A 26,435-nucleotide genomic window follows, 5' to 3' on the forward strand; every position below is an offset into this window, starting at 1 on the left:
GCAGGGAAGCCAGCAGCCTCACTGGATCCACGCCCTCACAAGCCCAATGTCTCTGGCCATGGCTCGGCGGGTCCCTGGTTGGGATTTTTGTCATCACTGCTGAGAACTGTTAACATTGTTATTTCTGACCCTCTTGTGTAAATATCAGCTACCCTTTACACCTCCCCAAAATTCAAGCCTGCGTAAAGGGTCCTTTTTGAGGAAATCCCAAGTACCTTGGGTTGGGAAGATCCCCTGGAGAAAAAAAATGGCAACCCACTCCAGTATTCTTGCCTGGAGAATTCCATGGACAGAGGAGCCTGGCGGGCTACAGTCCATGTAGTTGCAAAGAGTCGGACATGAGTGAGCAACTGACCACCACCAAGTACCCAAGTACCGCAGTTATAGCAGCCGCAATTTCTGGCAGAGGTGATAATGCTCTGGAAGATATGAGGAGGGGTCGGGGTGCCTCCTTCTCCCCAAAAGCCCCTGGGAAGAAGGGAAGGGGGCTGTGCAAATGGCTTATTTTGCCATGTCACCAGCGTGACTCAACTCTGTCAATGCTGGGACAGGTTTGTTCAGGGAACAGCTTTACTTTTTCTCAAAGAACTGAGCTGTTTGTTTTTCTTTTTAAAGAGATTTCAGCAACAAGTTCACTTCAAGTGACTCTGGAAATCGAAATGCTGCGAGCATCAGTGCTTTAAAGCATCAGCAGAGGAGGATGAAACTGAATTCCCTGGTGAGGTACAGGCCTAGCAAAGTTCATGTCACTGGGAGAAAAAAGAACCCACAGGGTCTCCAGCATCACTGTGGCTACAATTTTATCAGCTGGATAACCACATTCACTGAAACCCAAAAGAAAGAAAATCCGCCCACCGTCAGCACCTCGGGCCTTCCATCTTTCTCCTGAGTTAATGTCCACGTATGCTGTTTAGCGAGCAATTGACAAGTTCAAGGCCAACATGCCCCACAACGGAGGAAAACATCCATGACAAGGAGGCGAATGTTCTGTGCGCTGTGACCCCCAGCACTGACAAAAGGCTTGGGCGGTGAGCACGCCACGGCAAGGTGAGCAGGAAGAAGCGTGCTGGATCAGACGCCCAAACGTCCCTGAGGGCACAGCCCACCCCGGGGCGCTCCGCTCCGGAACCACCCCTCCAGGACAGAGGTCCACCGGCCCCGCTCCAGTCCTGCTCCACCCAGGCACCCCTCGCTCCGGCGACCTGTGAAGGACAAGCTCTGGGGACTGCAACCGGTCTTTTCCTTCCTTCTAAGGTGAGCATCACCCCCTGAAGCCTCCCCTCCGCCCCCCAGAGGGAGCCGCCTCCGAGCCATCACAGGGCCAGGCCCCGCCCCTGGTGCAAGTGACAGGGGGTTGGAGGCGGGGCCTGGCTCCACAGCTGATCGTGGCCAAGTTCCATGCACGAGCCTTCAGGATGACTCTTTAAAATACGTCTCAGTGGCCGCATGGGCAAAACTGAAATTATAAGAGCTACAGTGAGTGGTGATTCCATCTAAGGGAAATAATTTCTAGAGAGCACTTAATGCAGTGTTTGGCGCTCACTCAAATCTCAGTAATTATTATTAATAAGTAGCAGGCACTGAATGTTTCTAATCAAAGAGCCTCCAGTGTCCACCAACCTAGGGGAAATTACAACCCCCCCCCCAGGCCTCAGTTTCCTCACCCTTGAAGTGGGGGGTGTGGGTGGAGGGAGGAGAAGCGGGGGGCTGGGCTAACACAGAACAGAGTCAGGGCACAAGGAAGTGCTCGCCTGGGTGAGAGGACAGGCTCTCTGCAGGGGAACTGGCTCCCTGAGGAGAAACGGGTCAAGCTCTAAGGGGCAAGCGCTCTCTTGGACGCTCTTCCTCCTGGGCTTGCCTTCAATTATTTTCATTGTCATGTTACTTGCTGTGCTGTGCTGAGTCACTCAGTCATGTCGGACTCTTTGCGACCCCGTGGACTGCAGCCCGCCAGGTTCCTCTGTTCATGGGGGTTCTCCAGGCAAGAATACTGGAGTGGGTTGCCATGCCCTCCTCCAGGATGAGCTGAGCTAAGCTGAAGTCGCTCAGTCGTGTCCGACTCTTCGTGACCCCATGTACTATAGCCTACCAGGCTCCTCCATCCATGGGATTCTTCAGGCAAGAGTACTGGATTGGGCTGCCATTTCCTTCTCCAGGGGATCTTCCCAACCCAGGGATCAAACCCAGGTCTCCCACATTGCAAACAGACGCTTTACAGCCTGAGCTTCTAATCCTCTAGGATAATGTTACTTAAAGTCTGTCCAAATATAAAGCTTTATATGCTTTAGCCCTTATAAAACTATAAGGTGAGATGATGTAAAAATCAGATTAAAAAAAGCAACAAAAAGAGAACTCAGCATGTACTGAGCATGACAGGCAATGATGACCATGGGGCTGGGACCCCTCAGCCGGCCATCTGTCGCTCTCCTCTAATGGACTGCCCTGAAACCCCTGTCCACGAACTCCCAGCCTTCACTTGACCCCAAGAGATGACTTCTGCACTAAGTCCACATCTGTCCTTTCCCCCTTGGCTACAACTGAAAGGGCGCACACAGGAACATCAGCAGGAAATCCTTTTGGCACAACGCACTTGTGAGGTCACCTGGATTTTACAGAATCTATGATTCCTTTAATTATTACTTAAAAGGATATTAAAAATTTAACTTTTTTCCCCCAAATTCCCAGGAAATTGCCTTTAAACTCCAGTTTAAAAGACATTGTTTCCTCAAAAATCCAGAGAATATTATATTTTGGTGAAAGAAGAGAACAATTGTATAAATATTATAAATTTGTTATATGAAAAAAAAAGTTTCCTAATAAAAGTGCCTTACCATAATATCCAGAAATCTTAAACATCACAGACCTAACTGTAAGTGCTCTGCATGCATCCCTTCTTTCATCCCCAGAAACCACCCTATAAGGTAGACGTCACCGTGACACAGGAGGAAGCCAAGGCTTGAGGAAAGAATACAGGTGATGCAAGAGCAGCCCCCGAACTGATGCCAGCAGCCCCGCCCCTGCTCCTTCCAGACCGGCCCGAGAAACGGTGGGACCGGTGACAGGAGGGATGGAGACAGGGTGAGTCCCTGAACCTGTGAGCCCGGACAAACCACAGGTCCGGCCTCCAGCAAAGAAACTGCTGGCGAGAGGAGCCACTGCACATTCAAACACAGTGGGCTGAAGATAAAGCGGACTTATTCTCAACAGATCACAGCTGAAGAGCCTGCAGTCACACTCATAGAAATTATGTTTATGACGCATGAAGACGACTTCAGAAAGACAAGACAGTCAAAGTGTCCAGCATGGGGGAACTCCCTGGTGGGCCAGTGGTTAGGACTCAGCGTTCTCACTGTTGGGGGCTCAGGTTCAATGCCTGGGGGGAGGGGGACTAAGATCTTGCAAGCCTCGCGGCAAAAAAAAAAAAAATAGAGTGTCCGGCACAGAAGAGACAGAGGACAAAGGCAGGCAGGATAGGACACCGAACTCTGGATGTCTTTTCTGATTCCAACAGACCAGTGCACAGAAGTTAGGTGTGGGAAGGGCGATCACGATGGTGAAGCAACAGCACAGTGTCCCTGAGACGGCGTGTAAGGACACATCCAGGCAACAGGCGTGCCCACGGTGTCCCAGACACTGTCCTCAGTTCAGCCAGGAACTGAAACTCCCCTGCCCACGTGAAGCTTAAGCTCTGCTTGAGGAGACAAAGAATGAGTAAGTGAGGACCCAGTCTGGAGTCAGGGGGTGATAAGTGCGCTCAGGGCAAGGAAAAGAATAAAGCAGGATGGCAGAGAGAAGGAAGGGCAGGGGCAGATGGCATCTGGCAATCGTGGAACCATCAACTGAGCTCTAAGAGGAGGGGACAAGATGAAACTCAGCTCTTTAACCTAGAAAGTCTTGAGAGCACTCACTGCAAGTGTCTGCTGCCTGGTAGAGTGGGCCCTGCAATGGTCCAGAGAGACCACAGCAAACACACATTTGAAGGTATCTGAGAATCGTGCACACCAACAGGAAAACTGATGGTGTCAGGAACACAGAGAGGACAGCAGGAGAGGCAGACAAAACCTCTGCACCACGTGGATGACCTTCTGAAGACCTGACTGCTCTCTGACTTCATTAGAGAAGGCCACAGCAGTGATGAGCTTCAAGGGACAAGAAAGGAGCAGAGGAGGATCTGCATCAGACTCGGCAACCTTCATTCAACAGAAGAACGGGGGCTTACTGAGCAGGACCCACTGGACACACAGCTCATGCTCCTAAGGGGCACCTCAAGGTGTCTCGTTAACATACATCCCAAAGGGACCAGCCGGAGGAGGGGAGGGGTGAGGGGGCTGAAGGTGAGGACTGTCAGTCCCCTGCAGCCACGAGAGGCTGTCTGTGGGTGTGGCCACTGCTGAGGGCGCTGATGCAGGTTCAGCAAGAGGTCAGCAATTAGGTCAGTAACCACCACTGAGTCTGATGACTGGGGTGCCCGCTCCACCCACACCCACCACACTTGTACTAAAGTCACAGTTTCCCCACAAAGCTGCAAACTGCTCACAGGACTCACATCTTCTTTAATCTCTGTATCCCCGACAACTAGCAAAATCCTGGAAGGTCAATAAAGGCTTGACTGAGGCCAAGCTTTCATGACACGAATAAACCAGAGGGGCTGAATAACTGAGGGTCTGATGGGGGTGAGGAGCCCACGACGCCAGCTTCCTGTTCAGTTGCAGACGCGTGGCAGGGGAGGCAGGCGGAGGTGGCCACAGCGATGGGATCTCACTGGCTGAATAGCCCTGAAAGTCACTGCAATCCTGAGTCTCACTTTGTTAAATGAGGGGACTGGAGCAAATCAGAGGTTGCACACCTTCAGGGAGAGGAGATGCTTTTCATGATGCTGAAGGCTGAGGTGTGTGTGTGCCTTTGCTGTTGGGGGTGGGGGACCAAGGCTGCAAACAAACTGCAGAGAGGAGATGGTACCACAGGTACGGCCACCACCCCAAGGACCCTGGAGGTGTATCAGCAAAAGGGGCCCTCTGGTGATGTGGCGGGTAAGTGGACAGGGGCTGGAGGAGGAGGCCAGGCCAGCGGTGAGCAGCACCAATGAGCCACTCGGATCTCAAAGACTGTGAATGAAACACCCGTGTTTTCAAGGCTGTTGCTGAAGTCTGGCTTGTACACACCCAGGCACACAAGAAGGCAGGGAGAAACATTTTACACAACTTGAAGACTATAAAACTACTTTAAGAGCTATAAGAGCAATTATCCATAAGCAAGATCTCTTATAGCCTTTGAAAAGCCTTTTTTTTACCATATTTACTGAGGGCGAGCCAACGGTATTTTGAGCTTCTGAGAAGTTTCCATTTAGAATCAGTAGGAATACCTGACACATCCAAACCCCATAATTTCCCATACCAAGCTGGATCTCCCAACATTACAGAAAACCCACAAACGTTGTGGAAGGCAGTAAAAAGCCAATCCAGTCACAGGAAATCTTCCAGTGCTACAAAGGAAAACAAACAAACAAAAACACCACAAAGAGCCCTGAAAGATTTCTAGTCAAACAGCTTTTCACTCAAGCTTTAATAACTTCATTCTGAAACCCTTGAAAAGTATTAAATTACATATTCGATATTCCTGACAGTAGAAATGCCTAAAACTTATTACAACTTAAGACAGTAAGTGAGCTCATGACTTTTAAGTCAAATTTAAGGCAGCTAAAGGCCAGATAAAACCATGTGTTTGAAAATGCCTGCAAAATAATAAATGCCGGAGGGAATGGATGGCTTTTCTGCTTCTAAGCTAAATAAAGCTTGGGGGGGGGAGCTTTGCAAAGATCCTAGTGAGGATAATCCCCCCTCAACTGCACAGAGCAAACCATCCAATCACTTCTAACCGGGGACCAAGGAAAGTTAATCCAGGAATAATAACAACACTTCAAATATTGAGGAAAAACACAGTTCAGTTTAAAACGCTCTGCCGGGCCGGACGGCGAATCGGGTCATTCTAACAGGCCAGAACGTTTGACCGCTGAGTATTTTTGTGACCACGTCTCAGCTTTGTGTTAACAAAGGGTCCAGCAGGAGGACTCTCGGGCCTTCAGGTCGGGCCCCGCTGCCAGCAGCCTCCGCACTTCCTGAACACCTTCGGATCAAGCACCCAGACTTCCTGCAGAGCCCTGGATGCCGGGCTACCTTCCTCCTTCGGGCTCTCTCAAGCTAAGTTCCCCAGGCAGGCTCGAAGCATAAAAGTTTCGCAGTCCCCGAGCGACCCTCCATTAAAGCACAATCAGCATGTGTCGCTTCGACAGGTCTGGCCGGGTAGGGTGATTAATGTACGGCAAACAACTCAGAAGAGGTAAATGCAACCCCTGCAAAGGCAGCAATGAGCACGCCGAACGCCGCCGCTCCGGGAGCCCGGCGGCAAGGCTGGCCCGCCGGGCGGAGGCTCTGCTGGCATTTGCCGCGGTTCCTTTCACGCAACAGGTCCACGCAGAGCCGGGTACCTGGGCACCTGCCCACACAGTTCCGCCGGGGCAGCCCCCGCCAACCCCGCCCCGCCCCGGGCGGCCGGTCCGGAGCCCGGGCGGGCGGGCCAGCCACGGGTTCTTCCCCCGACGAGGCCGGGAGCACATTCCTCGGGAGATGCCGAGATAGCACGGCCAGCCCTCGCGCTGCCCGCCTCCTCCTCTCGGCCCTACCCGGGCCGGAGGGGAACCGCGCCCCGGCCGGCGATCGCGGCGTGGCGGGGCCGAGGAGACCGGCCCCGGGAGCCGGACGCCGGGCCGGGCTCTCCCAGCCGGGCACCGTCCCGGGCCTCCTGGCCCCGCACTAGCCCGCTCACAGGTGCCGGGCTCTGGTCCCTAGATGTGTACCTAGACGGCGTGTCTGCACAGGACGTTTCCCCAAAGCGCACACGCTCCGGCGACCACAGCAGGTCGCTCCGTAGAAAGAAAAGGAACTTTGAGGAGGAAGCAGCAGGTGAGCGCAGGTAGACGTCGTGCCCGCGGGACCTGGCGGCCAGCGCCCCCCCCCCCAGGTGGCCAAGGGGACGGAAGGGGGAGCGGAAAGGAGGGGACGGGGCGGCGGGGAGCGCAGGTGAGGCCGCACTCACCTCGGGCAGCTCGCGGAGCTGGTTGGCGTCCAGCAGCAGCTCCTCCAGGCTGCGGGCGTAGCGGTAGACCTCCTCGGGCACGTAGAGCAGCGAGCAGTGGCGCCTGTCGATGGTCTCCACATGACGGTTGCACCGCCACAGCGGGATGCAGTGGAACATCGCCGCCCGCCGCCGGGGCCCGCGCCGCCGAGACCCGGGCTCCGCGCCCGCCCGGCGGCCGCGCTCCGCCCGCCGCGCACCCGCGCGCCCGCCAGCCCCAGGGCTCGCTCGCTGGCGCCTCGCGCCGGGCTCCGCGCTCGCAGCCGCGCGCAGGCAACTCGGCGGGAGCCCCGCCCACCCGGGGCCCGCCCACCCCGCGCCTTCGCCGCTTCCGACGCGCCCCGCCCACCCGGCCCCCGCCCACCGCCGGCCCCGCTTCCGACACGCCGCCGCCTCGCCACTGCGCATGCGCGCCGGTGGGGGGCTGCGTACGGGGCCGTTCCGGCGCGAGGGCCTCTTCGCGCGGCCTGGGACCCGAGGGTCGGCGCCGCGGAGCCGGGCGCTGGCGGTGCGGCCCCCGCGACCCCTGGCTCGGGCTGGGCCCCGGGGCGTGTCCGGGGAGCCCCTCTGAGGGGGTGTGGCGGGGAGGGGGCGCGGCGGGCGGCGGGACAACTTCTGAGGTAGCTGCGCGTATCTCGCTCTCCGCTCCCCTCGCCCCGAAACTCCTTTCCCTTCCGGGGTCGGGAGGCGCCGCCCCGGAGCGTACCTTGCGCGCCCTTGGCGACCCCGAGCTCCGGGTTCCGGGCGCGTTTGAGGCGTCTCCGCCGTGCGGGCGACTTTACTGCCCACCCCGCCTCAACCCGCGGCGTGCGCGATGCTCGGGCGGCCCTGCAGGTGAGCGGGCCGCCCCTAGGCCCTGACCTCCGGCCTGCGGGCACCGCCTGCAGGCCGCGGTGGAGGCCCCGGTAACCTTCGTCTCTCCATGCAGTGAAAGGAGACCCCGTTTACCAAGCCGCCAAGGACATAGGCATCAGGGAGTCTGCGAGACCCTCATAGAGGGGATGGCACCCCATGGGCAGCCCACAGACGCAAACGAGCAGGCAAAGGTGGGTTTCTGAGCCCATTGCAGCCCGGCCGGACATTGGTCCCTGGAACCTGCCTGGACTGGAGGGAAGAGCAGGGGAGCGGGTCAGGGGCCCGCCAGGTGAGCAGCCTCCGTCTGGCTCTTGCGTTTCTCCACCAACACCTAGTCTCTTGCAAAGGGTAGATTGCAGCCCCAGAAGAAGTAGCTGGGAGGACCCAGGAGGCTCACTACTGGGTGACCATGACCTTGACCCTGATTCGTATCAGAGGACTAGGGCCAGCTCCCTGAACTTTCCGATCTTCCCGTCTCCGAATAACCACGCTGGCTCCTTGGCAAAAGGTTGCTGACCAGGTCAAAAGCAATCACATTGATGGATTGTTTTCTTGGGGTCGACTGTGACTCCCCACCTGGGCGCCCCATCGTCCTCACCCCTGCCCCTTCAAGTGAACTTGATCTGTGACCTCTACCAAGACAGTTCTCAAGCTCTCCGCTCCCGCCCCCCCGGCCCCCCGAGGCTCTGCCCCAAACTGTGGAAGCTAGTCAAGGAGTCTGAAGTCAAGGAATCTACATTTCTACAGAAGACTGAGCTAAGCATGCTCTGTGGTCAAAGCAAATTTGGGTCTGAAACTTTTTTGCAAGGCGTAAGTGGTCTGAGTTCCAGCTGTGCATGGGACAGTCCTTGTGGGGTGAGTGGGGAGAACAGTTCATCATTTCAGCTCTGCTAGGAGAGCTTTTCACTTCCCAGTGGGTGAGGACTGAGCCAAGTACCATGGCCTTGTCTGTTTCTACCCGGCATTATCACCTTAACTCTAATTCCAGCCAGTCTCTTAACTCCCCTGCTGTACCCAGTCCACTTTGTCTTTGTTTGTCCTGGCTTGATTTCTGCATTCTCAAGGGAGGTTACCTGGACTTCGAATCTTAGTCACCCTTCCTTCTTTCTCGCATTCCAGAAACCCACTTTGTGACACCTTTGGTGGGAGACTGGTTGCTGCCTGAGAGCCTAGGTCTAAAAAAGTAAGCAAGTCACTGGCCTTGAAAGTTTTCCAACTGCTTAAAAATAATAATGAAAAGAGACCTGGCCCCCTCATCTTCACCTGTTGATTTCCAGAATTATCACACGAGGTTATTATCGTAAACACCAAATGTTTTTAAAATGAGGCTGATCTTTTCAAGACTCCAGACTTCAAGAAGCCTTCCCTATGTGCCTCTCCATGGCACTTACACTTCCATATATTAGATTATTTTTACTTAATCTCCAAAAGATTGCGACCTCTTGGACCACAGGTACTATTTCACTTGCTCTGTAGACCCCAACAACTACCATGGCCCTATATGTACACTGAATGGTCAAATTGCCTTGAATCTTTGGAAAGCCAGTGGCAGAATTCTTGAATTTCCTCATTTTCAAAGATCTGCCAAGAATCTGAAACGTTAGTGTGGTAATAGAGAAAAAATGAAAACACTTTGTGAAGTGGAGATTAAAGAACCAATTCTTTATCTTCCTGAAGAGTTTGAGGGTTTCCCTACTGACAGAAATTCTAATTTCTTTCCTTCTGTGTAAATGTTTTGACTCAAGTTAAAATGTAAATAACCATAGAAATCTAATTTTGTTTGGAATAATGCAATTAATTTTCAATGTGACCACTTTTCACATCCTTTGGGGCTAGAGAAGTCCGCCTTTCAACTTTGTTGAGTAAAAACAGTTGCTTCACTTTTATAAGCCTCAGTTTAATCAGCGCAAATGAGGACAATGGTCCATGAGTTGTTATCAGGATTAAATAAGATGATGTAAGTAAATGCTTAGCAGAGTATCAGGCACACGTCTATTCAATCAATAAATATTCACTATGTACTAGTTGGTCTGTGTAATCAACATCTGTCTTTGTCTTTTGGATCACTCACTTCAAAGAAACCAGCAGCTGTGTTGTGCAGCCCCATAGAGAGACCCACATGACTATCTCGCCCATAGCTAAGTGAGTGAGTAGACTTGAAAGCCAACCCTCCTGTCTCAGTCACGCCTACAAATGATTACAGAACCAGCCAATCCCCTAACTGCAACAGCATGATAGACTTGGACCCAGGGCCACTTTAAGCGGCTCCTGGACTCCTAACTTTCAGAAACTGTATGAAACAAATGTTTCTTATTTTCAGCTGCTAATATTTGGGGTAATTTGTTACACAGCGACAGATAACTTGTACTTATCATGCTCCCCAAATGGTACTCCAGACAGATCTTGTTAAGAACGATAAATGCTCCATTAATGGTGGTGGTGTTGCCCTATTATTATTTCTTTGGTTATGATGGTTGTCATTGACAGTGAAAGTCCAAAGCAATAGCTGATAAGATGGGGTCAAATGAGAATTCAGAGTTTTGAGCATGTGAATTTTAAAGGGAGACAACACCCCTTCACTAGAATGACTAAAACGCAAAAGATTGACAGTCTCAAGTGTTACTGAAGCTAAGGAGCAACTGGAACTCAGGCTTTGCTGGTAGGAGTATAAAATAATAAAAACCACTTTTGGAAAACAATTTTTAAGTTTTTTTATCAGCATATACCTGTCTTGATGATCCAGCCATTCTACCCCCAGGTAGAATGAAATGAAAAAAATGAAAGCTTATTTCCATACAAAGCCTTGTTTACAAGTGTTGGTACCAATTTTGTTAAAAATAGCAAAAACTAGAAACCATCCAAATAGTCATCACTAGATAAATGAATCCACAAAGTGTACTATATTGAAACAATATAATAACAACAATAAAAAGGAAGTTTGTTCCTTTTCTACTACTTTCCTAGTGTTACTTGCAACAATGTGGATGAATTTCAAAAACAGCATGTTTAGCAAAAACAAAGCCATACACAAAGACTATATACTGTTTGAATCATTTTACATACATAGCACTTCTAGAAAATGCAAACATATATTGCAGTACAACCTAGGTCATTGGTTACGTGCAGTCAGAGATTGCAGAAGAGATATGGACAGACAGACCGATGGCAAAAGGCATATCAAACAGGGAAATTAAGTCTTACAGGCGATGCAGTCTGGAAGAAATTTGCATAAGAATCACACCGCCCTCTGGGAGACCTATATCTCAGCTTCCCCAAGCTTGAATTTAAGGATCTTTTCTAGAGATTATACATCTTCACTGTAAGGGAAAGACATCCAAATCCTTCAAGAAGCCTGAGAACCTAAATAATCTAAGGGATAAATTTGTTTAGAATTCAGCCACCTTTATAATCAGTACTAAAGTCACCACCCTAAGATCTCTTTGACTTCCTGGTGTGTGTGTGTGCGCTTAGTCACTCAATCACGTCTGACTCTTTGCAACCCCATGGACTGTAGCCCGTCCAGCTCCTTTGTCCATGGGGATGCTCCAGGCAAGAATACTGGAATCGGTTGCCATGCCTTTCTCCAGGGGATCTTCCCAACCCAGGGATGGAATCCAGTCTCCCGCATTGCAGATGGATTCTTTACCATCTGAGCCAGCAGGAAAGTTGATTTCCTGTACATTAATATTCTACCCCCATCTCATATTTTATTGGGACTATTTAACAAATTTAGTCTTTTATTAAATGTGGGCCTCGTTTTCCTGTCTCTTCTTATGCCTAGTAATTTTTAACTTTATCCTAGACATTATGAATGATAGTCTCTGGATTCTGTTATATTCCTCCAAGGAGAACTAATTTTGTTTTGTTTTAGCACACAGTCAGCTTGCTTGGATGAAATCAAACTCCAAACTCTTGTGTTTTAGTCCATTCAGGATAAAAAAAACCTACCATATACTTAGTGATTCATAAACAACAAAAATGTATTTCTCACAGTTCTTGAGGTGGGAAGTCCAAGATCAAGGCATCAGTCGATATGGTGTCAGGTAAGGCCTGCTTCCTGGTTCACAAATGGTCATCGTTTCACTGTGTTCTCACACAGTATAAGAAGGCCGGGGAGCTCTCTTGGGTCTCTTTCATAAGGGCCCTAATCCTGTTCATGAGAGTGCCACCCTTGTGATCTAATCACCATCCAATTGCTCTACTTCCATATACCATCATATTGGGGAATACATTCCAAAATATAAATTTAGGAGAACACCTACTCAGTCTATAGCATTGTATCTTCTCTGCTGGATGTACCTGAAATTTTGTGTTGAGTTATTTTATTCTTACCTGGGATTCTTGGAAACTGAACTGCACATGCATAATGAAAGGTCAGCCAGAGATAGGGATGGAATTGATGCAGAACTGAGAGCACCCACTGTCACTCAGGGTCTGCCTTTACCACTCAAGCAGTGAAGAATCCACCTGAAATACAGGAGACACAGGTGAGGCAGGTTCTATCCCTAGGTCAGGAAGATCCCCTGGAGGAGGAAATGGCAACCCACCCCAGTATTCTTGCCTGGACAATCCCATGGACAGAGGAGCCTGGCGGGCCACAGTCCCTAGGGTGGCAAGGAGTCAGACGTGACTGAGCAGGTAATAGATGGATGAATGGGTGGATGGATGGACCGTCACTCAATCCCTTCTGAGGCTCCTCCTCTCACTTCCCAACTGCTTTGGCCACCCCAACCCTGACCAGACTGCTCTAAACTTTGGCCATTGTAATATATAGAAGAAATGTTATCTGTTCTGTGCAGTAGAGAATAATGGCTACACTTGTCGAAACCATGAAACAGAACCTCACCAAGTGTTATTTCCCCTTCCCGGTGTAGGCTCCCCTTCAGTTTCCGCTTGGTTTTGGTCACTTTCCAATACCTTCAGATGGTTTTTTCTTGTTTTTTTCCCCCTATATTTTATGTTTATTTATTTATTCATGTGGGATCTTAGTTGTCTGAGTAGGGATTGAACCCACGCACCCTTGTGATGGGAGCTCAAACTCGTCACCAGTGGACCACCAGTGAAACCCCAGATAGCTTTTTCTTAATGTTTTGCCCAACATTATCATTGTTGGCTGTGAGAAGTTCAGTCGGATGGTAACCACTATTTTCTGTTTTTTATTCATCATAATCATTTGTTTATCCAGCTTTATAGGTTGTAATATATGTAAGCAGTCTAAAATTTCAGATGATGAAGACTTTAATCTGTTCCTCCATTGAGAGAAGTTACAAATGAGCAGTTCAGCCTATCTGCTCTTCTGTTTTTCTCAGTCTTATAAATGTACTCACGATGAGACAAATATTGAACAACATTTTGCCTTGGTGGAGATGAGCCAAGCACTGTCTGTCATGTAGGCTGGTGTAAAGAACTCATAATTTTGTCTTGAATTTTTGCATCTGCTGCTAACTAGGGATGAGATCTTGGGTGAATCATACTAACTCCAGCATTCATTTTCTTTATATCTTCAAAAGAGATGAAAAATGCCACCCTCAAAAAGCTGTCAAGAAAACTGTGGATTAACATAGTGGAAAGAGCTTTCTGTGCCACAGAAAATGACACATTAGGCATTAGTCACTGTCAGTATTCTCAGTCAGCAGCCAAAATAAAGCCTGTGGTGTGTGTACTCTGTTTGGGTAAACAGTATGTAAATTATTGGATTGGGAGAAGTTAGACTGTAACGTTTTTCAACATGAAAGAGTATACCAGAGGAGCCCAGTAAAAACTATAGCAGCCACCACTGAGTCCATTTTACTTTTTCTGTCTCTGTTTCACAACCTCCTTGCAAAAAAGCAGAGCATGTCAGGCAAAGCCTAGAAGAGGCTCCCAAGCTCCCTTCCTCAGGTTGGGACAATGATGTCCAGTTGTATAATGCATCTTAGTTTACTTTAAACCTGTGCTTCTTGCAGCAGAAGCACAGAGTCTTAACCACTGGACTGCCAGGGAAGTCTCAATGCATTTTAGTTTAAAGAACCATAACATACATCATCTCACTGGATTGAAATGTAATTTTTAGTCATTTAGATAAACACAGAGGTTTCATTTCTTGCTTTATTTATTTTCCAACTTGATCCACAAAGGATTTAAGAAGATCCTACAAATCCTTTTCCTATATCACTCCTGTAGTTATAATGCCTACTGTCTAAATTAAAGTAGCATGGATACTAAGTCTTCACTGAAAGCCAAGACTCACTGCATAAAAAATAAGAGAAAAAGATGTCAATGAGCAGAACCGTGCCCCTTCTAATGATTCAAATGATTCAAATACCACTGCTAATAAGAGTATGTTGATCAGTTCACTAAAATAAATCTAGAAAAGGTCATGTTTCTCCAGTGAAGTTTGCACCATCCATAAAATTGATGTAAGCTTGATGGGAGAAATAATATATTTTATGCCCTGTCAGAGTAAAACTTTGTGAGGTTGCTGATAAAGCTTTTTATAAAAAATTTAATTTAATTGAGGTATAATGGACATAAAAAATTATAAAATATTTAATGTGTATCTAATGGTGATTTGATTACACATGCAAAAGTATTCCTTCATCTAGTTAATTAGCATGCTTGTCTTTTTCTTCTTTTTCTCCTTTTTTTTTTTGATGAGAAGATTTCTGTTCTAATTTCTTAGCAAATTCTATTTATACCATATAGTGTTATTAACAATAGACATCATATTTTACATTAGACACTAAAACGTTATTCATCTTATAACTGAAATTTTGTGCCCTTTTACCAACCTCACTCTATTCTTCCTGGCAAACCACCACCTTTCTGCTCTGTTTCTATGAGCTTGAACTTTTTTAAATGATTCAGCATATAAATGATACCATGTAGTATTTGCCTTTCTCTGTTTGATTTTGTATGTGGTATAAGAAAGGGATATAGCTGTTCAGTTTTCCCAGCACCATTTACTGAAAAGACTATCCTCTCCCCATTATATATTCTAGGCTCCATTGTAAATCAATTGACCAGATATTTATGGATTTATTTCTAGGCTCTCTATTCTTTTACATAGATCAATGTATCTGTTTTTATACCAGTACCATACTGTTTTGATAACTACAGCTTTGTGATATAGTTGGAAACAAGGACACTTGATACCTTCAGCATCATTCTTCTTTCTCAAAATTGCTTTGACTTTTCAGAGTTTTTGGTGGTTGCATACAAATTTTAGGATTGCTTGTTCTGTTTCTGTGAAAAATTTCATTGGAATTTTAATGTGAATCACATTGACTTTGTAGATTGCTTTGGGTAGTATGGACATTTTAACAATAAAATTTCTCCAATCCATGAACATGAAATATCTTTCCATTTAATTGTGTCTCATTCAGTTTCTTTAATCAATGTCTTTTGGTGTATAACTTTCACTACCTTGGTTAAATTTATTCCTAGGTATTTCATTCTTTCTGATGCAATCATAAATGGAGTTGTTATCTTAATTCCTCTTTCTGATGTGAAAGTGAAAGTCACTCAGTCATGTCTGACTCTTTGCGACCCCATGGACTATACAGTCCATGGAATTCTCCAGGCAAAATACTGGAGTGGGTAGCCTTTCCCTTCTCCAGGGTATCTTCCCAACCCAGGAATTGAACCCAGGTCTCCCACATTGCAGGCGGATTCTCCACCAGCTAAACCACAAGGGAAGCCCTCTTTCTATTGTTAACGACTAGAAATACAACTGATTGTAGTCTATTAACTTTGTATCCTGAAAATTTACTGAATTTGTTATTAGTTCTAACAGTTTTTGGTGGAACTTTTATATCTATATAATATCATGTCATCTGCAAATAGAGATAGTTTTACATCTTTCTCTCTGACTTAGAGGACTTTTTATTCTTACCTAATTGCTCTGGCCAGATCTCCTAGAACAGTGGGTATTTGGTCTTGTTCCAGATCTTAGAGGAGATCTTTCAGCTTTTCACCATTGAATACTATGTTAACTGTGGGCTTATCACATATCACCAGCTTCCCTGGTGCTCAGACGGTAGAGAATCTGCCTGCAGTGCAGGAGACTCAGGTTTGATCCTGGGTAGGGAAGTCTCCCTGGAGGCGGGAATGGCAGCCCACTCCAATATTCTTGCCTGGAGCATCCCATGGACAGAGGAGCCTGGTGGGCTACAGTTCATTGGGTCACAGAGAGTCGGACACGACTGAGCGACTCACATATAGAGTTTATTATGCTCAACTGTGTGCCCTCTACACCCGGTTCATTGAGTTCATTTTACTATAAATGAATGTTGAATTTTGTCACTTTCTTTCTCTGCATCTATCAAAATGATCTCATGATTTTTTATACCTCATTTTGTTAATATGGATGTTTATTTCCATCCCCACGTTAGGGAAGCTTTCAGCCATTGCTTTTTCAAGTAAGCTTTCTGCCCGTTTCTCTCTCTCTCTTCTCCTCCTGCACCCCTATTATGTGAATACTGGTCCACTGGGTGTTTCCCCATAAGTCCCTTAAGCTATCTTTTCTTTGCTTTTCTTTTCACTCTTTTCTTCTCTTTTTGCTCTTCGGATTGGATGGGTTTCACTGCCCATTCTTTGAATTCTCTGATTTCTTTCTTTCTCTATCTTGTCTGCTGTTGAACACTTCTATTGAATGTTTCAGTTCAACTGTTCTCTTCAGCTCTGTTCTTTTTTTGTGTACGTCCTTATAGTCTTTGTTGAAATTTTCACTTTGTTCATGCATTGCTTTATTGACTTCAGTGAGCATATTTCTGACTGCTATTTTGAATTCCTTATCAGGTATATCACTTATCTATATTTCGTTAAGGTCTGTTGCTGGAGTCTTATCATATCTTTGTTTGGAATATGTTCTTTTTCTTCATTTTCTTTGACTCTCTGTGCTGCATTCTGTGCCTTAGGTAAAACAGTCACTTTTCGGTCTGGACAGAATGGCCTTGTATGAGAGATTATCCTTATCACCCAGCCTGGCCCAAGCTGTGTGTTCCTCTCCAGTCTTTGTGATCATTCAAACTGCTTTCTTTGTTCTTAGTGGCTCCCAGTAATTGAGGGTGTGCCAAGGCCCATTTCAGTATGGGTGTTTTCTCATCTGCCCAATGTAGAGACATTACTCAGCTGGTTTCTGGATATCTTTTAGAGGAATAGATTTACGCATCCAGGGAAAGAGGTAAGTTCAGGAGATTCCTATGCTGCCATCTAAGACTGGGATGCTAATGAACCTTTTTTCTTTTTAACTTTTTATTTTGTGTTGAAGTGTAGCCAAATAACAATATTGTGATAGTTTCAGGTGAACAGTGAAGGGATTCAGCCATATGTATACATGCATCCATTCTCCCCCAAGCTCCCCTCCCATCCTGGCTGCCACAGAACGCTGAGCAGAGTTCCTTGTGCCATACAGTAGGTCCTTTCTGTTCATCCTTTTAAATGTTGCAGTGTATACATGCCCATCCAAACTCCCTTAACTACCCCTTCTCCCATCCTTTCCCCTGGCAGCTATAAGCTTGTTCTCCAAGTCTACGAGTCTTGTATGTTCCTTTGTATCATTTCTTTTTAGATTCCACATGTAAGAAATGTCATAAAATATTTCTCCTTCTCTGTCTGACTTACTTCACTCAGTGTGACATGCTCTAGGTTCGTCTGTGTTGCTGCAAATGGCATTATTTCTTTCTCTATAATTGGCTGAGTAATATTCCACTGTATATGTGTACACATCTTCTTTATCCATTCCTCTGTCGATGGACATTAAAGTTGCTTCCATGTTTTGGCTATTGTAAATAGTGCTGCAATGAACATTGGGGTGCATGCATCTTTTTGGATCATGTTTTTCTCTGTGGGCATATATACCCTGGCATACCCAGGGTCATACGGTAACTCTGTTTTTAGTTTTTTAAAGAGGTGGCACATTGGTAAAGAATTTGCCTGCCAATGCGGGAGACGCAAGAGATGTGAGTTTGAGCCCTGGGTTGGGAAGATCCCCTGGAGAAAGAAATGGAAACCCATGCAAGTATTCTTGCCTAGAAAATTCCATGGACAGAGGAACCTGGTGGGCTACAGTCCAAGAGGTCTCAAAGAGTCGGACACAACTTAGCGACTGAGCACACACACACATATTGTTCTCTATAGTGGCTATACCAATTTACATCCCCACAAAGAGTGGAGGAGTGTTTCCTTCTCTTCACACCCTCTTCAGAATTTATTGTTTGTGGATTTTTTGATGACAGCCATTCTGGCTTGTGTGAGATGATATCTCATTGTAGTTTTGATTTGCATTTCTCTAATAATTAGTGATGTTGAACATCTTTTCATGTGCCTGTTGGCCACCTGTATATCTTCTTTGGAGAAATGCTCATTTAGGTCTTCTGGTCATTTTTTGAATGGCTTGTTTGTTTTGATGCTGTTAAGCATTATGAGCTGTTTGTACATTTTAGAGACTAATCCCTTATCAGTCACATCATTTGCAAATATTTTCTCCCAATCTGTGAGTTACCTTTTTGTTTTGTTTATTGTTTCCTCTGCTATGCAAAAACCTTTGAGTTTAAGTAGGTCACATTATTTTTTTTATTTCCATCATTCTGGGAGACGGATCAAAAAAGATACTGCTGTGATTTATGTCAGAGAGTGTTCTGCCTATGTTTTCCTCTAGGAGTTTTATAGTGTCTGGTCTCACATTTAGGTCTTTAATCCATTTTGAGCTTATTTTTTTGTATGGAGTTGGAGAATGATCTAATTTCATTTTTTTACATGTGGCTGTCCAGTTTTCCCAGCACCATTTGTTGAAGAGACTGTATTTCCAACATTAGACTTGCCTCCTTTGTCATAGATTAATTGTCCATAGGTGCATGGGCTTATTTCTGGGTTTCCTATCCTTTTCCATTGATCTATATTTCTATTTTTGTACGAGTATCATATTGTTTTGATGACTGTAGCTTCGCACTATAGTCTGAAGTCAGGGAGCCTGATTCCTCCAGCTCAGTTTTTCTTTCTCAAGATTCCTTTTGCTATTTGAGATCTTTTGTGTCTCCATACAAATTTTGAGATTTTTTTTTATTGTTCTTCTAGTTCTGTGAAAAATGCCACTGGTAATTTGATAGGAATTGCATTGAATCTGTAGATTGCCTTGGGTAGTACAGTCATTTTGACAATATTGATTCTTCCAATCCACAAACATGATATATCTTCTCATCTGTTTATGTCTTATTATATTTCTTTCATCAGCATCTTGTCATTTTCAGAATAAGGTCTTTTATCCCCTTAGGTAGGTTAGTTCCTAGGTACTTTATTCTTTTTGATATGATGGTAAATGGAATTGTTTCTTGAATTTCTCTTTCTGATCTATCATTGTCAGTGTGTAGAAATGCAACAGACTTCTGTGCATTAGTTTTGTAGCCTGCAGCCTTACCAGATTCACTGATGAGTGCTGGTAGTTTTTGGTAACATCTTTAGGGTCTTCTGTATATAGTATCATCATCTGCAGACAGTGACAGTTTAACTTCTTCTTTTCCAGTTTGGATTCCCTTTACTTCTTTTTCTTCTCCGATTGCTGTAGGTAGGACTTCCAAAGCTACATTGAATGAAAATGATGAGAGTGGACATCACTAGTGAAGGTTTCTTAAAGAAAAGAAAGATAACTGTGGGCTTCCAGGCTACCTACAAAAACATATTAACTGATTAAGAGTACCAGATAGCTTATTTTTCATCTTCCAGTTACATTACTAACCAAATAATAAAAATAAGTCATATATATGTATGAAGTTATAAATATTTATATATTTAAAAGTATAACACTTAGATTTTATTCAATACATATTTCTATATTTAATAAACCATTCAGAGGTCTCCTCAATTCTAATTTATTCTTAGTATTTTACATTACTGGATCAACTAAAAATTCTTTATTTTCCATTTTCCCCCACAAAACATGAGGGAGAAATATTTTTAAAGAGCATTATCTTGTAAGAATTTTATTTTCTTAATATGTTAAACAATTTGTATGCAAGTACATTTATTTTTATTAATTCTATTAGCACCTTAAAAGGGATGAAGATTTAAGTATTTGGATAGAAATATCAGTAACTGATATTATTATAAATCTGTCGCTTGGTATAACCTGAATCAATTTGTAGGAAGACAACACTATCTCTAAGAAAATCAAGCATGAGAATACCTAATCTTATAGCAAATTTGAGGACACACCTTCTCTCAATCTATTGCTTTGCCAAAACAATTTACTGCACAGTTTAAATGGATCATTATTTTAATGTACTGAAATTGAACTTCACTTACCAAAAAATTGTTTCATATAATTTTGTAGATAGACATCTAATGCATTAGTCTTGAATATGATATTATTGAACACCTGTGCTTAACAATGAAGACATTACTCTGAGCAAGTCCTGAGCCAGTCAGAACATAACCCCTCACCGAAGAGTCTGACTCTCTCTTAGGCCTGCTGTATAACAAGAATTGAGAAAAATTCACAGTGAAAGCACAACTTGCTAAAATCCACATGCACATGTAAGGAAAGTTCATGTGATAAGTTTATTTCATATTTTTAAAATTTATTTTATTGAAGTCTAATTGACTTACAATGTTGTATTAATTTCTGCTGTACAACAAGGTGATTCTGTTATATATACATTCTTTTTCATATTCTTTTCCATTATGGTTTATCACAGGATATTGACTATAGTTCCCTGTGCTATTTAATGGGCTTATTTCATATTTTTAACATCTTAAGTGATATAGAAAATAACTAACTTACATGTATAAGAAAAACTTAAACCAGTTCTTTTCTAGGCTACAAAATAAAATTATTAACAAAAGCCATTGAATCAGAAATTCAGTGACTGTCAGTCCTGGCTTTTCAACAAAATAGCACTGGACATTAGAAGATTCTCCTCTCCTGGGTCTCAGTTTCTCCTCTCTACCCAGAGCAGATGGGATGACAAAGCATCTAAGGACTCTGACAACTTCTACTAAAAGGACAATGGTTCTTTTTACTCTGTAAAATGTTCTACTTGGTATCAGTTCAGTTCAGTCGCTCATCACGTCTGACTCTTTGCGACCCCATGGACTGCAGCACGCCAGGCCTCCCTGTCCATCACCAACTCCTGGACTTCACTCAAACTTATGTCCATCGAGTCGATGATGCCATCCAACCATCTCATCCTCTGTCATTCCCCTTTTCTTCCTGCCTTCAATCTTTCCCAGCATCAGAGTCTTTTCCAATGAGTCAGCTCTTCACATCAGGTGGCCAGAGTATTGGAGTTTCAGCTTCAGCATCAGTCTTTCCAATGAATATTAAGGATTGATTTCCTTCAGGATTGACTGGTTTGATCTCCTTGAGAGTCCAAGGGACTCTCAAAAGTCTTTTCCAACACCACAGTTCAAAAGCATCAATTCTTCTGTGCTCAGCCTTCTTTATGGTCCACCTCTCACATCCACACATGACTACTGGAAAAACCATAGCTTTGACTAGATGGACCTTTGTTGGCAAAGTAATGTCTCTGCTATTTAACATGCTGTCTAGGTTGGTCATAGCTTTTCTTCCAAGGAGAAATTGTCTTTTAATTTCATGGTGGCAGTCACCATCTGCAGCTATATTGGAGCCCAAGAAAGTAGTCTGTCACTGTTTCCATTGTTTCCCCATCTATTTGCCATGAAGTGGTGGGACCAGATGTCATGATCTTCGTTTTTTGAATGCTGAGTTTTAAGCCGGCTTTTTCACTCTCCTCTTTCACTTTCATCAAGAGGCTTTTTAGTTCCTCTTTGCTTTCTGCCATAAGGGTGATGTTATCTGCATATCTGAGGTTATTGATATTTCTCCTGGCAATCTTGATTCCAGCTTGTGCTTCGTCCAGCCCAGCGTTTCTCATGATGTACTCTGCATATAAGTTAAATAAGCAGGGTGACAATATAGAGCATTGACATACTCCTTTCCCAATTTGGAACCAGTCCATTATTCCATGTCTGGTTTCTAATTGTTGCTTCTTGACCTGCAAACAGATTTCTCAGGAGGCAGGTAAGGTAGTCTGGTATTCCCATATCTTGAAGAATTTTCCACAGTTTGTTGTGATCCACACAAAGGTTTTAACATAGTCAATAAAGCAAAAGTAGATGTTTTTCTGGAACTCTCTTGCTTTTTTGATGACCCAACAGATGTTGGCAGTTTGATCTCTGGTTCCTCTGCCTTTTCTAAGTCCAGCTTGAACATCTAGAAGTTCTTGATTCACATACTGTTGAAGCCTAGCTTGGAGAATTTTGAGCATTATTTTGCTAGCGTGTGAGATGAGTGCAATTGTGTGGTAGTTTGAATATTCTTTGGCATAGCCTTTCTTTGGGACTGGAATGAAAACTGACCTTTTCCAGTCCTGTGCTCAGTATACCTTTTAGCAAAAGTAAACGGCAGTCTGCTCAGTATACTTTTTAGCAAAAGTAAATGGCACAAAATCCATCATAAGGAAACATCCTATCAGGTTTTCATTTTTGCAAGCATTTCTCTTCCATGATTCACAGCCAGGGCATCTCCATTTTTCCATGATTACTTTTCCTCTTCCCAGTGTAACTGTCAGCATCACATCTGTTTACCTCAGAATAGTCACCTGTTCACAGCCGCTTACAGTCCCTTCTGTGTTCATCTGGCTCCTCATTTCTCTCTACTTTACTGAGAAAGAATACTTCAAAAACAGAAAATGTTAAGTTTAACAGAGTGATTGACTGTCACTGACAAGCCAGGAATTAAATGCTGTCCCTAATAGAATATTCTCTGTAATTCATAGAGATAGAAGAACACAAAATGTCAAATTGTTGTATTGACTTTCTTAATTTCCAAGCAGGTTGTGTTTTTATAAAAGGTACGTTTTCCTACTAATACAGTAAATTGTTACTATTTATAATTCTGATTTAGTATTTATGATATGTTTATCTAGTTACATCATACACAGTTTAGTATCTATACAGTATAATCTATCTTTAAAACCTAAAAGGATGCAACTATCAGATCTGATCTGTGTCATACCTCTTGGGAGGCTAATGCAACTAGGCAGTGCGTAGCTAAGGGGAAGCCAGGCGCACAAAGAGGGGGAAGAGCCCAGATCACCCAGGCAGAGCACTGCGCCCTGGGGAGGCAGCTGCCGCTCACGGTGCCTTCGCTGGGAATAACAAACAAGCCGCCTTCCCCGTGTGGGCTGGGAGTAATGTTTCCATGTCTCCATGACTACCTACCTGATCTTCGGGGCTCCCTGAGGAAGGAAGCTGGAGTGTGTGTGTGTGTGTGTGTGTGTGTGTGTGTGTGTGTGTGTGCAAACCAAAGAAGAGGAAGTGGAAAATGTACCAAGTAGACAGCCAAAGGGGAAATGGTTTTTAAGAAATAAACCAGCTCAAAGGAAAAGTACAGTTAGAGTGGGAATTGAAAGGTACAGATGGTGTGATAAGTTCTAAGATTACACAAAAGAAGTCGTAATTATTGTTTTCTTCGTGGGGTATGTCAGAAGCTCTTCTGGTACAGCCGGTTACACTGCTTAGCAGTGTTTTTGTTTTCATAATGTGCAAGTCTCTTACAGAAAGACAGGACTACCTTTCTTATGAAAGCGATGAAATACAGCTGGACAATCCCTGGGCTAGGTCTGTAGGACTAAACACCGTGTGGTAGGCAGACTCTCATAGGGCCCCAGCGACCTCCCCATCTCAGTACACAGCAGAGGTTCCGGTGTGACTTCCTCCTCTCAAGTGTTGGCTGGATTACTTGAGTTGCTTCTAACGAATCAAAAGGCAGCAAAATTCGAGAGACGTGATTCAGTTGTAAAAAGCCACGACTCCCATCGTGGGTGTCCTGTCTCCTTCTGTCTTAGGGTGACGTGCTCTGGGGGGAGCCAGCCACCACGGCCTGAGACAGCCCTGCAGAGACACCCACCTAAATAAGCCTGGAAGCCGGTCTGTTGAAGGGCAGCAGCAGCCACGTGAGTGAGCTTGGGGGCAGAGTCTCGCACTTGAGTTGATTGCAGGCCGGCTGACATCTTCACTGTAACCTCGCACTGGGGCTGAGCCAGAATGCCCCCCGGGAAGCTGTGCCCAGATCCCTGACCCGTAGAAACTTTGAGACAATAGATGTGTATTGCCTTAGGCTGCAAAATCTGGAGTCATCTGTCGTACAGTAACAGATGACTAATTCAGCCCATGGTGGGTAAGACGTGGCACAGCTGAAATCCCGTACAAGGTGGAGTGGAAGAGTCAGTCAGGGCAGGAGGGACGTGGACGGTGACCCAGCGCCCGGAGCAGCTGCTGTCCCTGCAGACACGTCTGAGGTCACTCACGTCACTCTGGAGCCCTGGCGTCATTCTGCCCATATCACACATGCATAACCTAAGGTTCAGAAGGACTAAATAATTTGAGTTTTGCCTTCTTTACTTAATGTACTTAATGTACTTAAATGTACATGCCTTCATTGTACTTAGAATTGGCTTCTGTGTGTGAGGTGAAATAGTGTTGAAGTATATTTTTATATGGATTACAAATTATTCTAGGCTTATTCAGTAAGGAATCTTTTCCAAGTTCCATTACTTCTGTTAATCAAAGATTGGTGGTAACTTCACACGTTTGGGCAAGTTTTTTAGCATATGGCTTTGCATGCAGAGGAGGATTGAAATAGAAGGCTAAGAAATGATCCAGCAAGTTTATTTCCTTTGACAATTGATAAAATCTATTTTAAATGAAAAAATAAAACCTCTCCAATAAATACTTTGAAAAATATGGAGGCATGGAGAACGAAATGGCAACCCACTCCAGTATTCTTGCCTGGAAAATCCCATGAACAGAGGAGCCTGGCAAGCTACAGTCCATGAGGTTGCAAAAGAGTGGGACACGACTTAGCAACCAAACAACAAAATATATTAAGTAATATTAGATTTGAAAAAATCATGATCAAACTAAAAACGTTTGAAAATCACTGGATGAGGATTGAAAAGAAAATAAACTGAAAATTCCTGAAAATATTTTTTAAAATGGGGTGGGGGGGTGAATTGGGAGATTGGGATTGATGTATGTACACTATTGATACTATGTATACAATAGGTGACTAATAAGAACCTCCTATACAGCACGGGGAGCTCTACTTAATGCTCTGTGGTGACTTATATGGAAAGGAAATCGAAAAATGAGGGAATATATATATACATACATCAGCTATATATTCACTCTACAGTAGAAACTAACACAGCATTGTAAAACAACAATACTCCAATGACATTTTTTAAAAATACTTTAAAAAAGAAGAGTTAAATAACTTGCCCACCTCAATAGCACTAGCAGGTAGCAGACACTGGTTTGGAACTCTGGTTTTGAAGTCTGATCTGTGAGTAGATACACAAATATGGAGGTCCTGCTTCTATTACAATGCTAATTGCAGTGAACGGCACGGGGAATCAGTGAGAACCCTCCAGAGGCACGCTTCCCCGTTCAGGTGATAAGAGCTGAGGTCAGAGCGGGTTGATGGCTGCAGGAACGTGAACAGCGGTGGCAGGAAGCCCCCATGAGGGTTACAGCAGACACAACACCACAGCCTCTGTTACCCCTGGGACGGCTCAGGCTCTGGAATCAGACCAACCCTGGTTCAGACCAGTTACTGGCTCTGAGATCAGGACAGGTTACTTCTTGCTGACGTCGTGTCGTTATCTGTGCTGATTCAACGAGGCCATGCATAGAAATTGCCTGGCAGTGAGTCAGGCATGTGGCAAACACTTACTAGATGTTCCCAACTGATAATACTATTATTATTGTTTTCTCTTCAAATTTGACTTTCTCTGAATAAATATGTAATTACTAGTACCACCTTCTCTGCTCATTAGTCACAGTGATTTCTTTTAAGGGAGGAAAAGATATTTCCCTAGAATAATTGGGTGAGAGTTAAGGACAAGAAGAAAAAAAAAAAGAATATGAGAAATGGAAAAGGGGAATAAAAACAAAAGGTCTATGTTTGGGAGATAACGATGATGTGAACCGTGCTGGGAGCAGAGGCAGGGAGGCAGGTGGACTCCGTCTGCAAGGAGCAGAGGCTGCCTTTTATCCATTTTCCTATTGTCCTAGCAGCATCAGGCCCACGGCCCTTCCATGAATGCACAATGGGCTCTTTCATTCAGCAAATACTACACAAACCTATTGAGCACCATCATGCTTCAATGAGGGTAGGAAGGCTGCGCCTACATTCCAATAAGGCAAGAGAGGCAATCAATGTGTAATATGCAAAGAGATCTACATATGTAAAGTACGAATATATCTTGAAAATGATAACAGCTCAGGAGACTTTAAAGGAGGGAAAGGGGCTGGAAAGACCCCAAGGAAGGGGTCCTGCTGCCTGAACAAGGGTGGTCAGGACACTGGTCCCTTCCAAGGCTGCCTTCTGAGTGTGCGGGGTGCAGGGGAGCCGCTGTGGAGGGGTGCAGCCAGGGGGAGTCCGCAGG

At 45.0% G+C, this 26,435-nt stretch overlaps 1 protein-coding gene and 1 long non-coding RNA gene across 2 annotated transcripts in view; one reads left to right on the plus strand and one right to left on the minus strand.

The window, feature by feature from the left end:
- Positions 1–7,389, minus strand: part of LRRC1 (leucine rich repeat containing 1) — a 129,237-nt gene extending 121,848 nt beyond the window's left edge. The window contains exon 1 of the mRNA XM_043907080.1: positions 7,093–7,389. Coding sequence (XP_043763015.1) covers positions 7,093–7,251 — 159 coding nt within the window. The 5' untranslated portion in view covers positions 7,252–7,389. The remainder of the gene's footprint in view (positions 1–7,092) is intronic.
- A 159-nt stretch (positions 7,390–7,548) lies between these two features.
- LOC122696909 lies at positions 7,549–9,464 on the plus strand. Its single transcript, XR_006341955.1, has 2 exons — positions 7,549–7,965; positions 8,060–9,464. It is a non-coding gene; the product is annotated as an uncharacterized LOC122696909 (long non-coding RNA).
- Positions 9,465–26,435: the final 16,971 nt, after the last annotated feature.

The sequence above is a fragment of the Cervus elaphus genome, chromosome 7 (genome assembly GCF_910594005.1).
Source record: "Cervus elaphus chromosome 7, mCerEla1.1, whole genome shotgun sequence".
Classification (NCBI taxonomy): domain Eukaryota; kingdom Metazoa; phylum Chordata; class Mammalia; order Artiodactyla; family Cervidae; genus Cervus; species Cervus elaphus.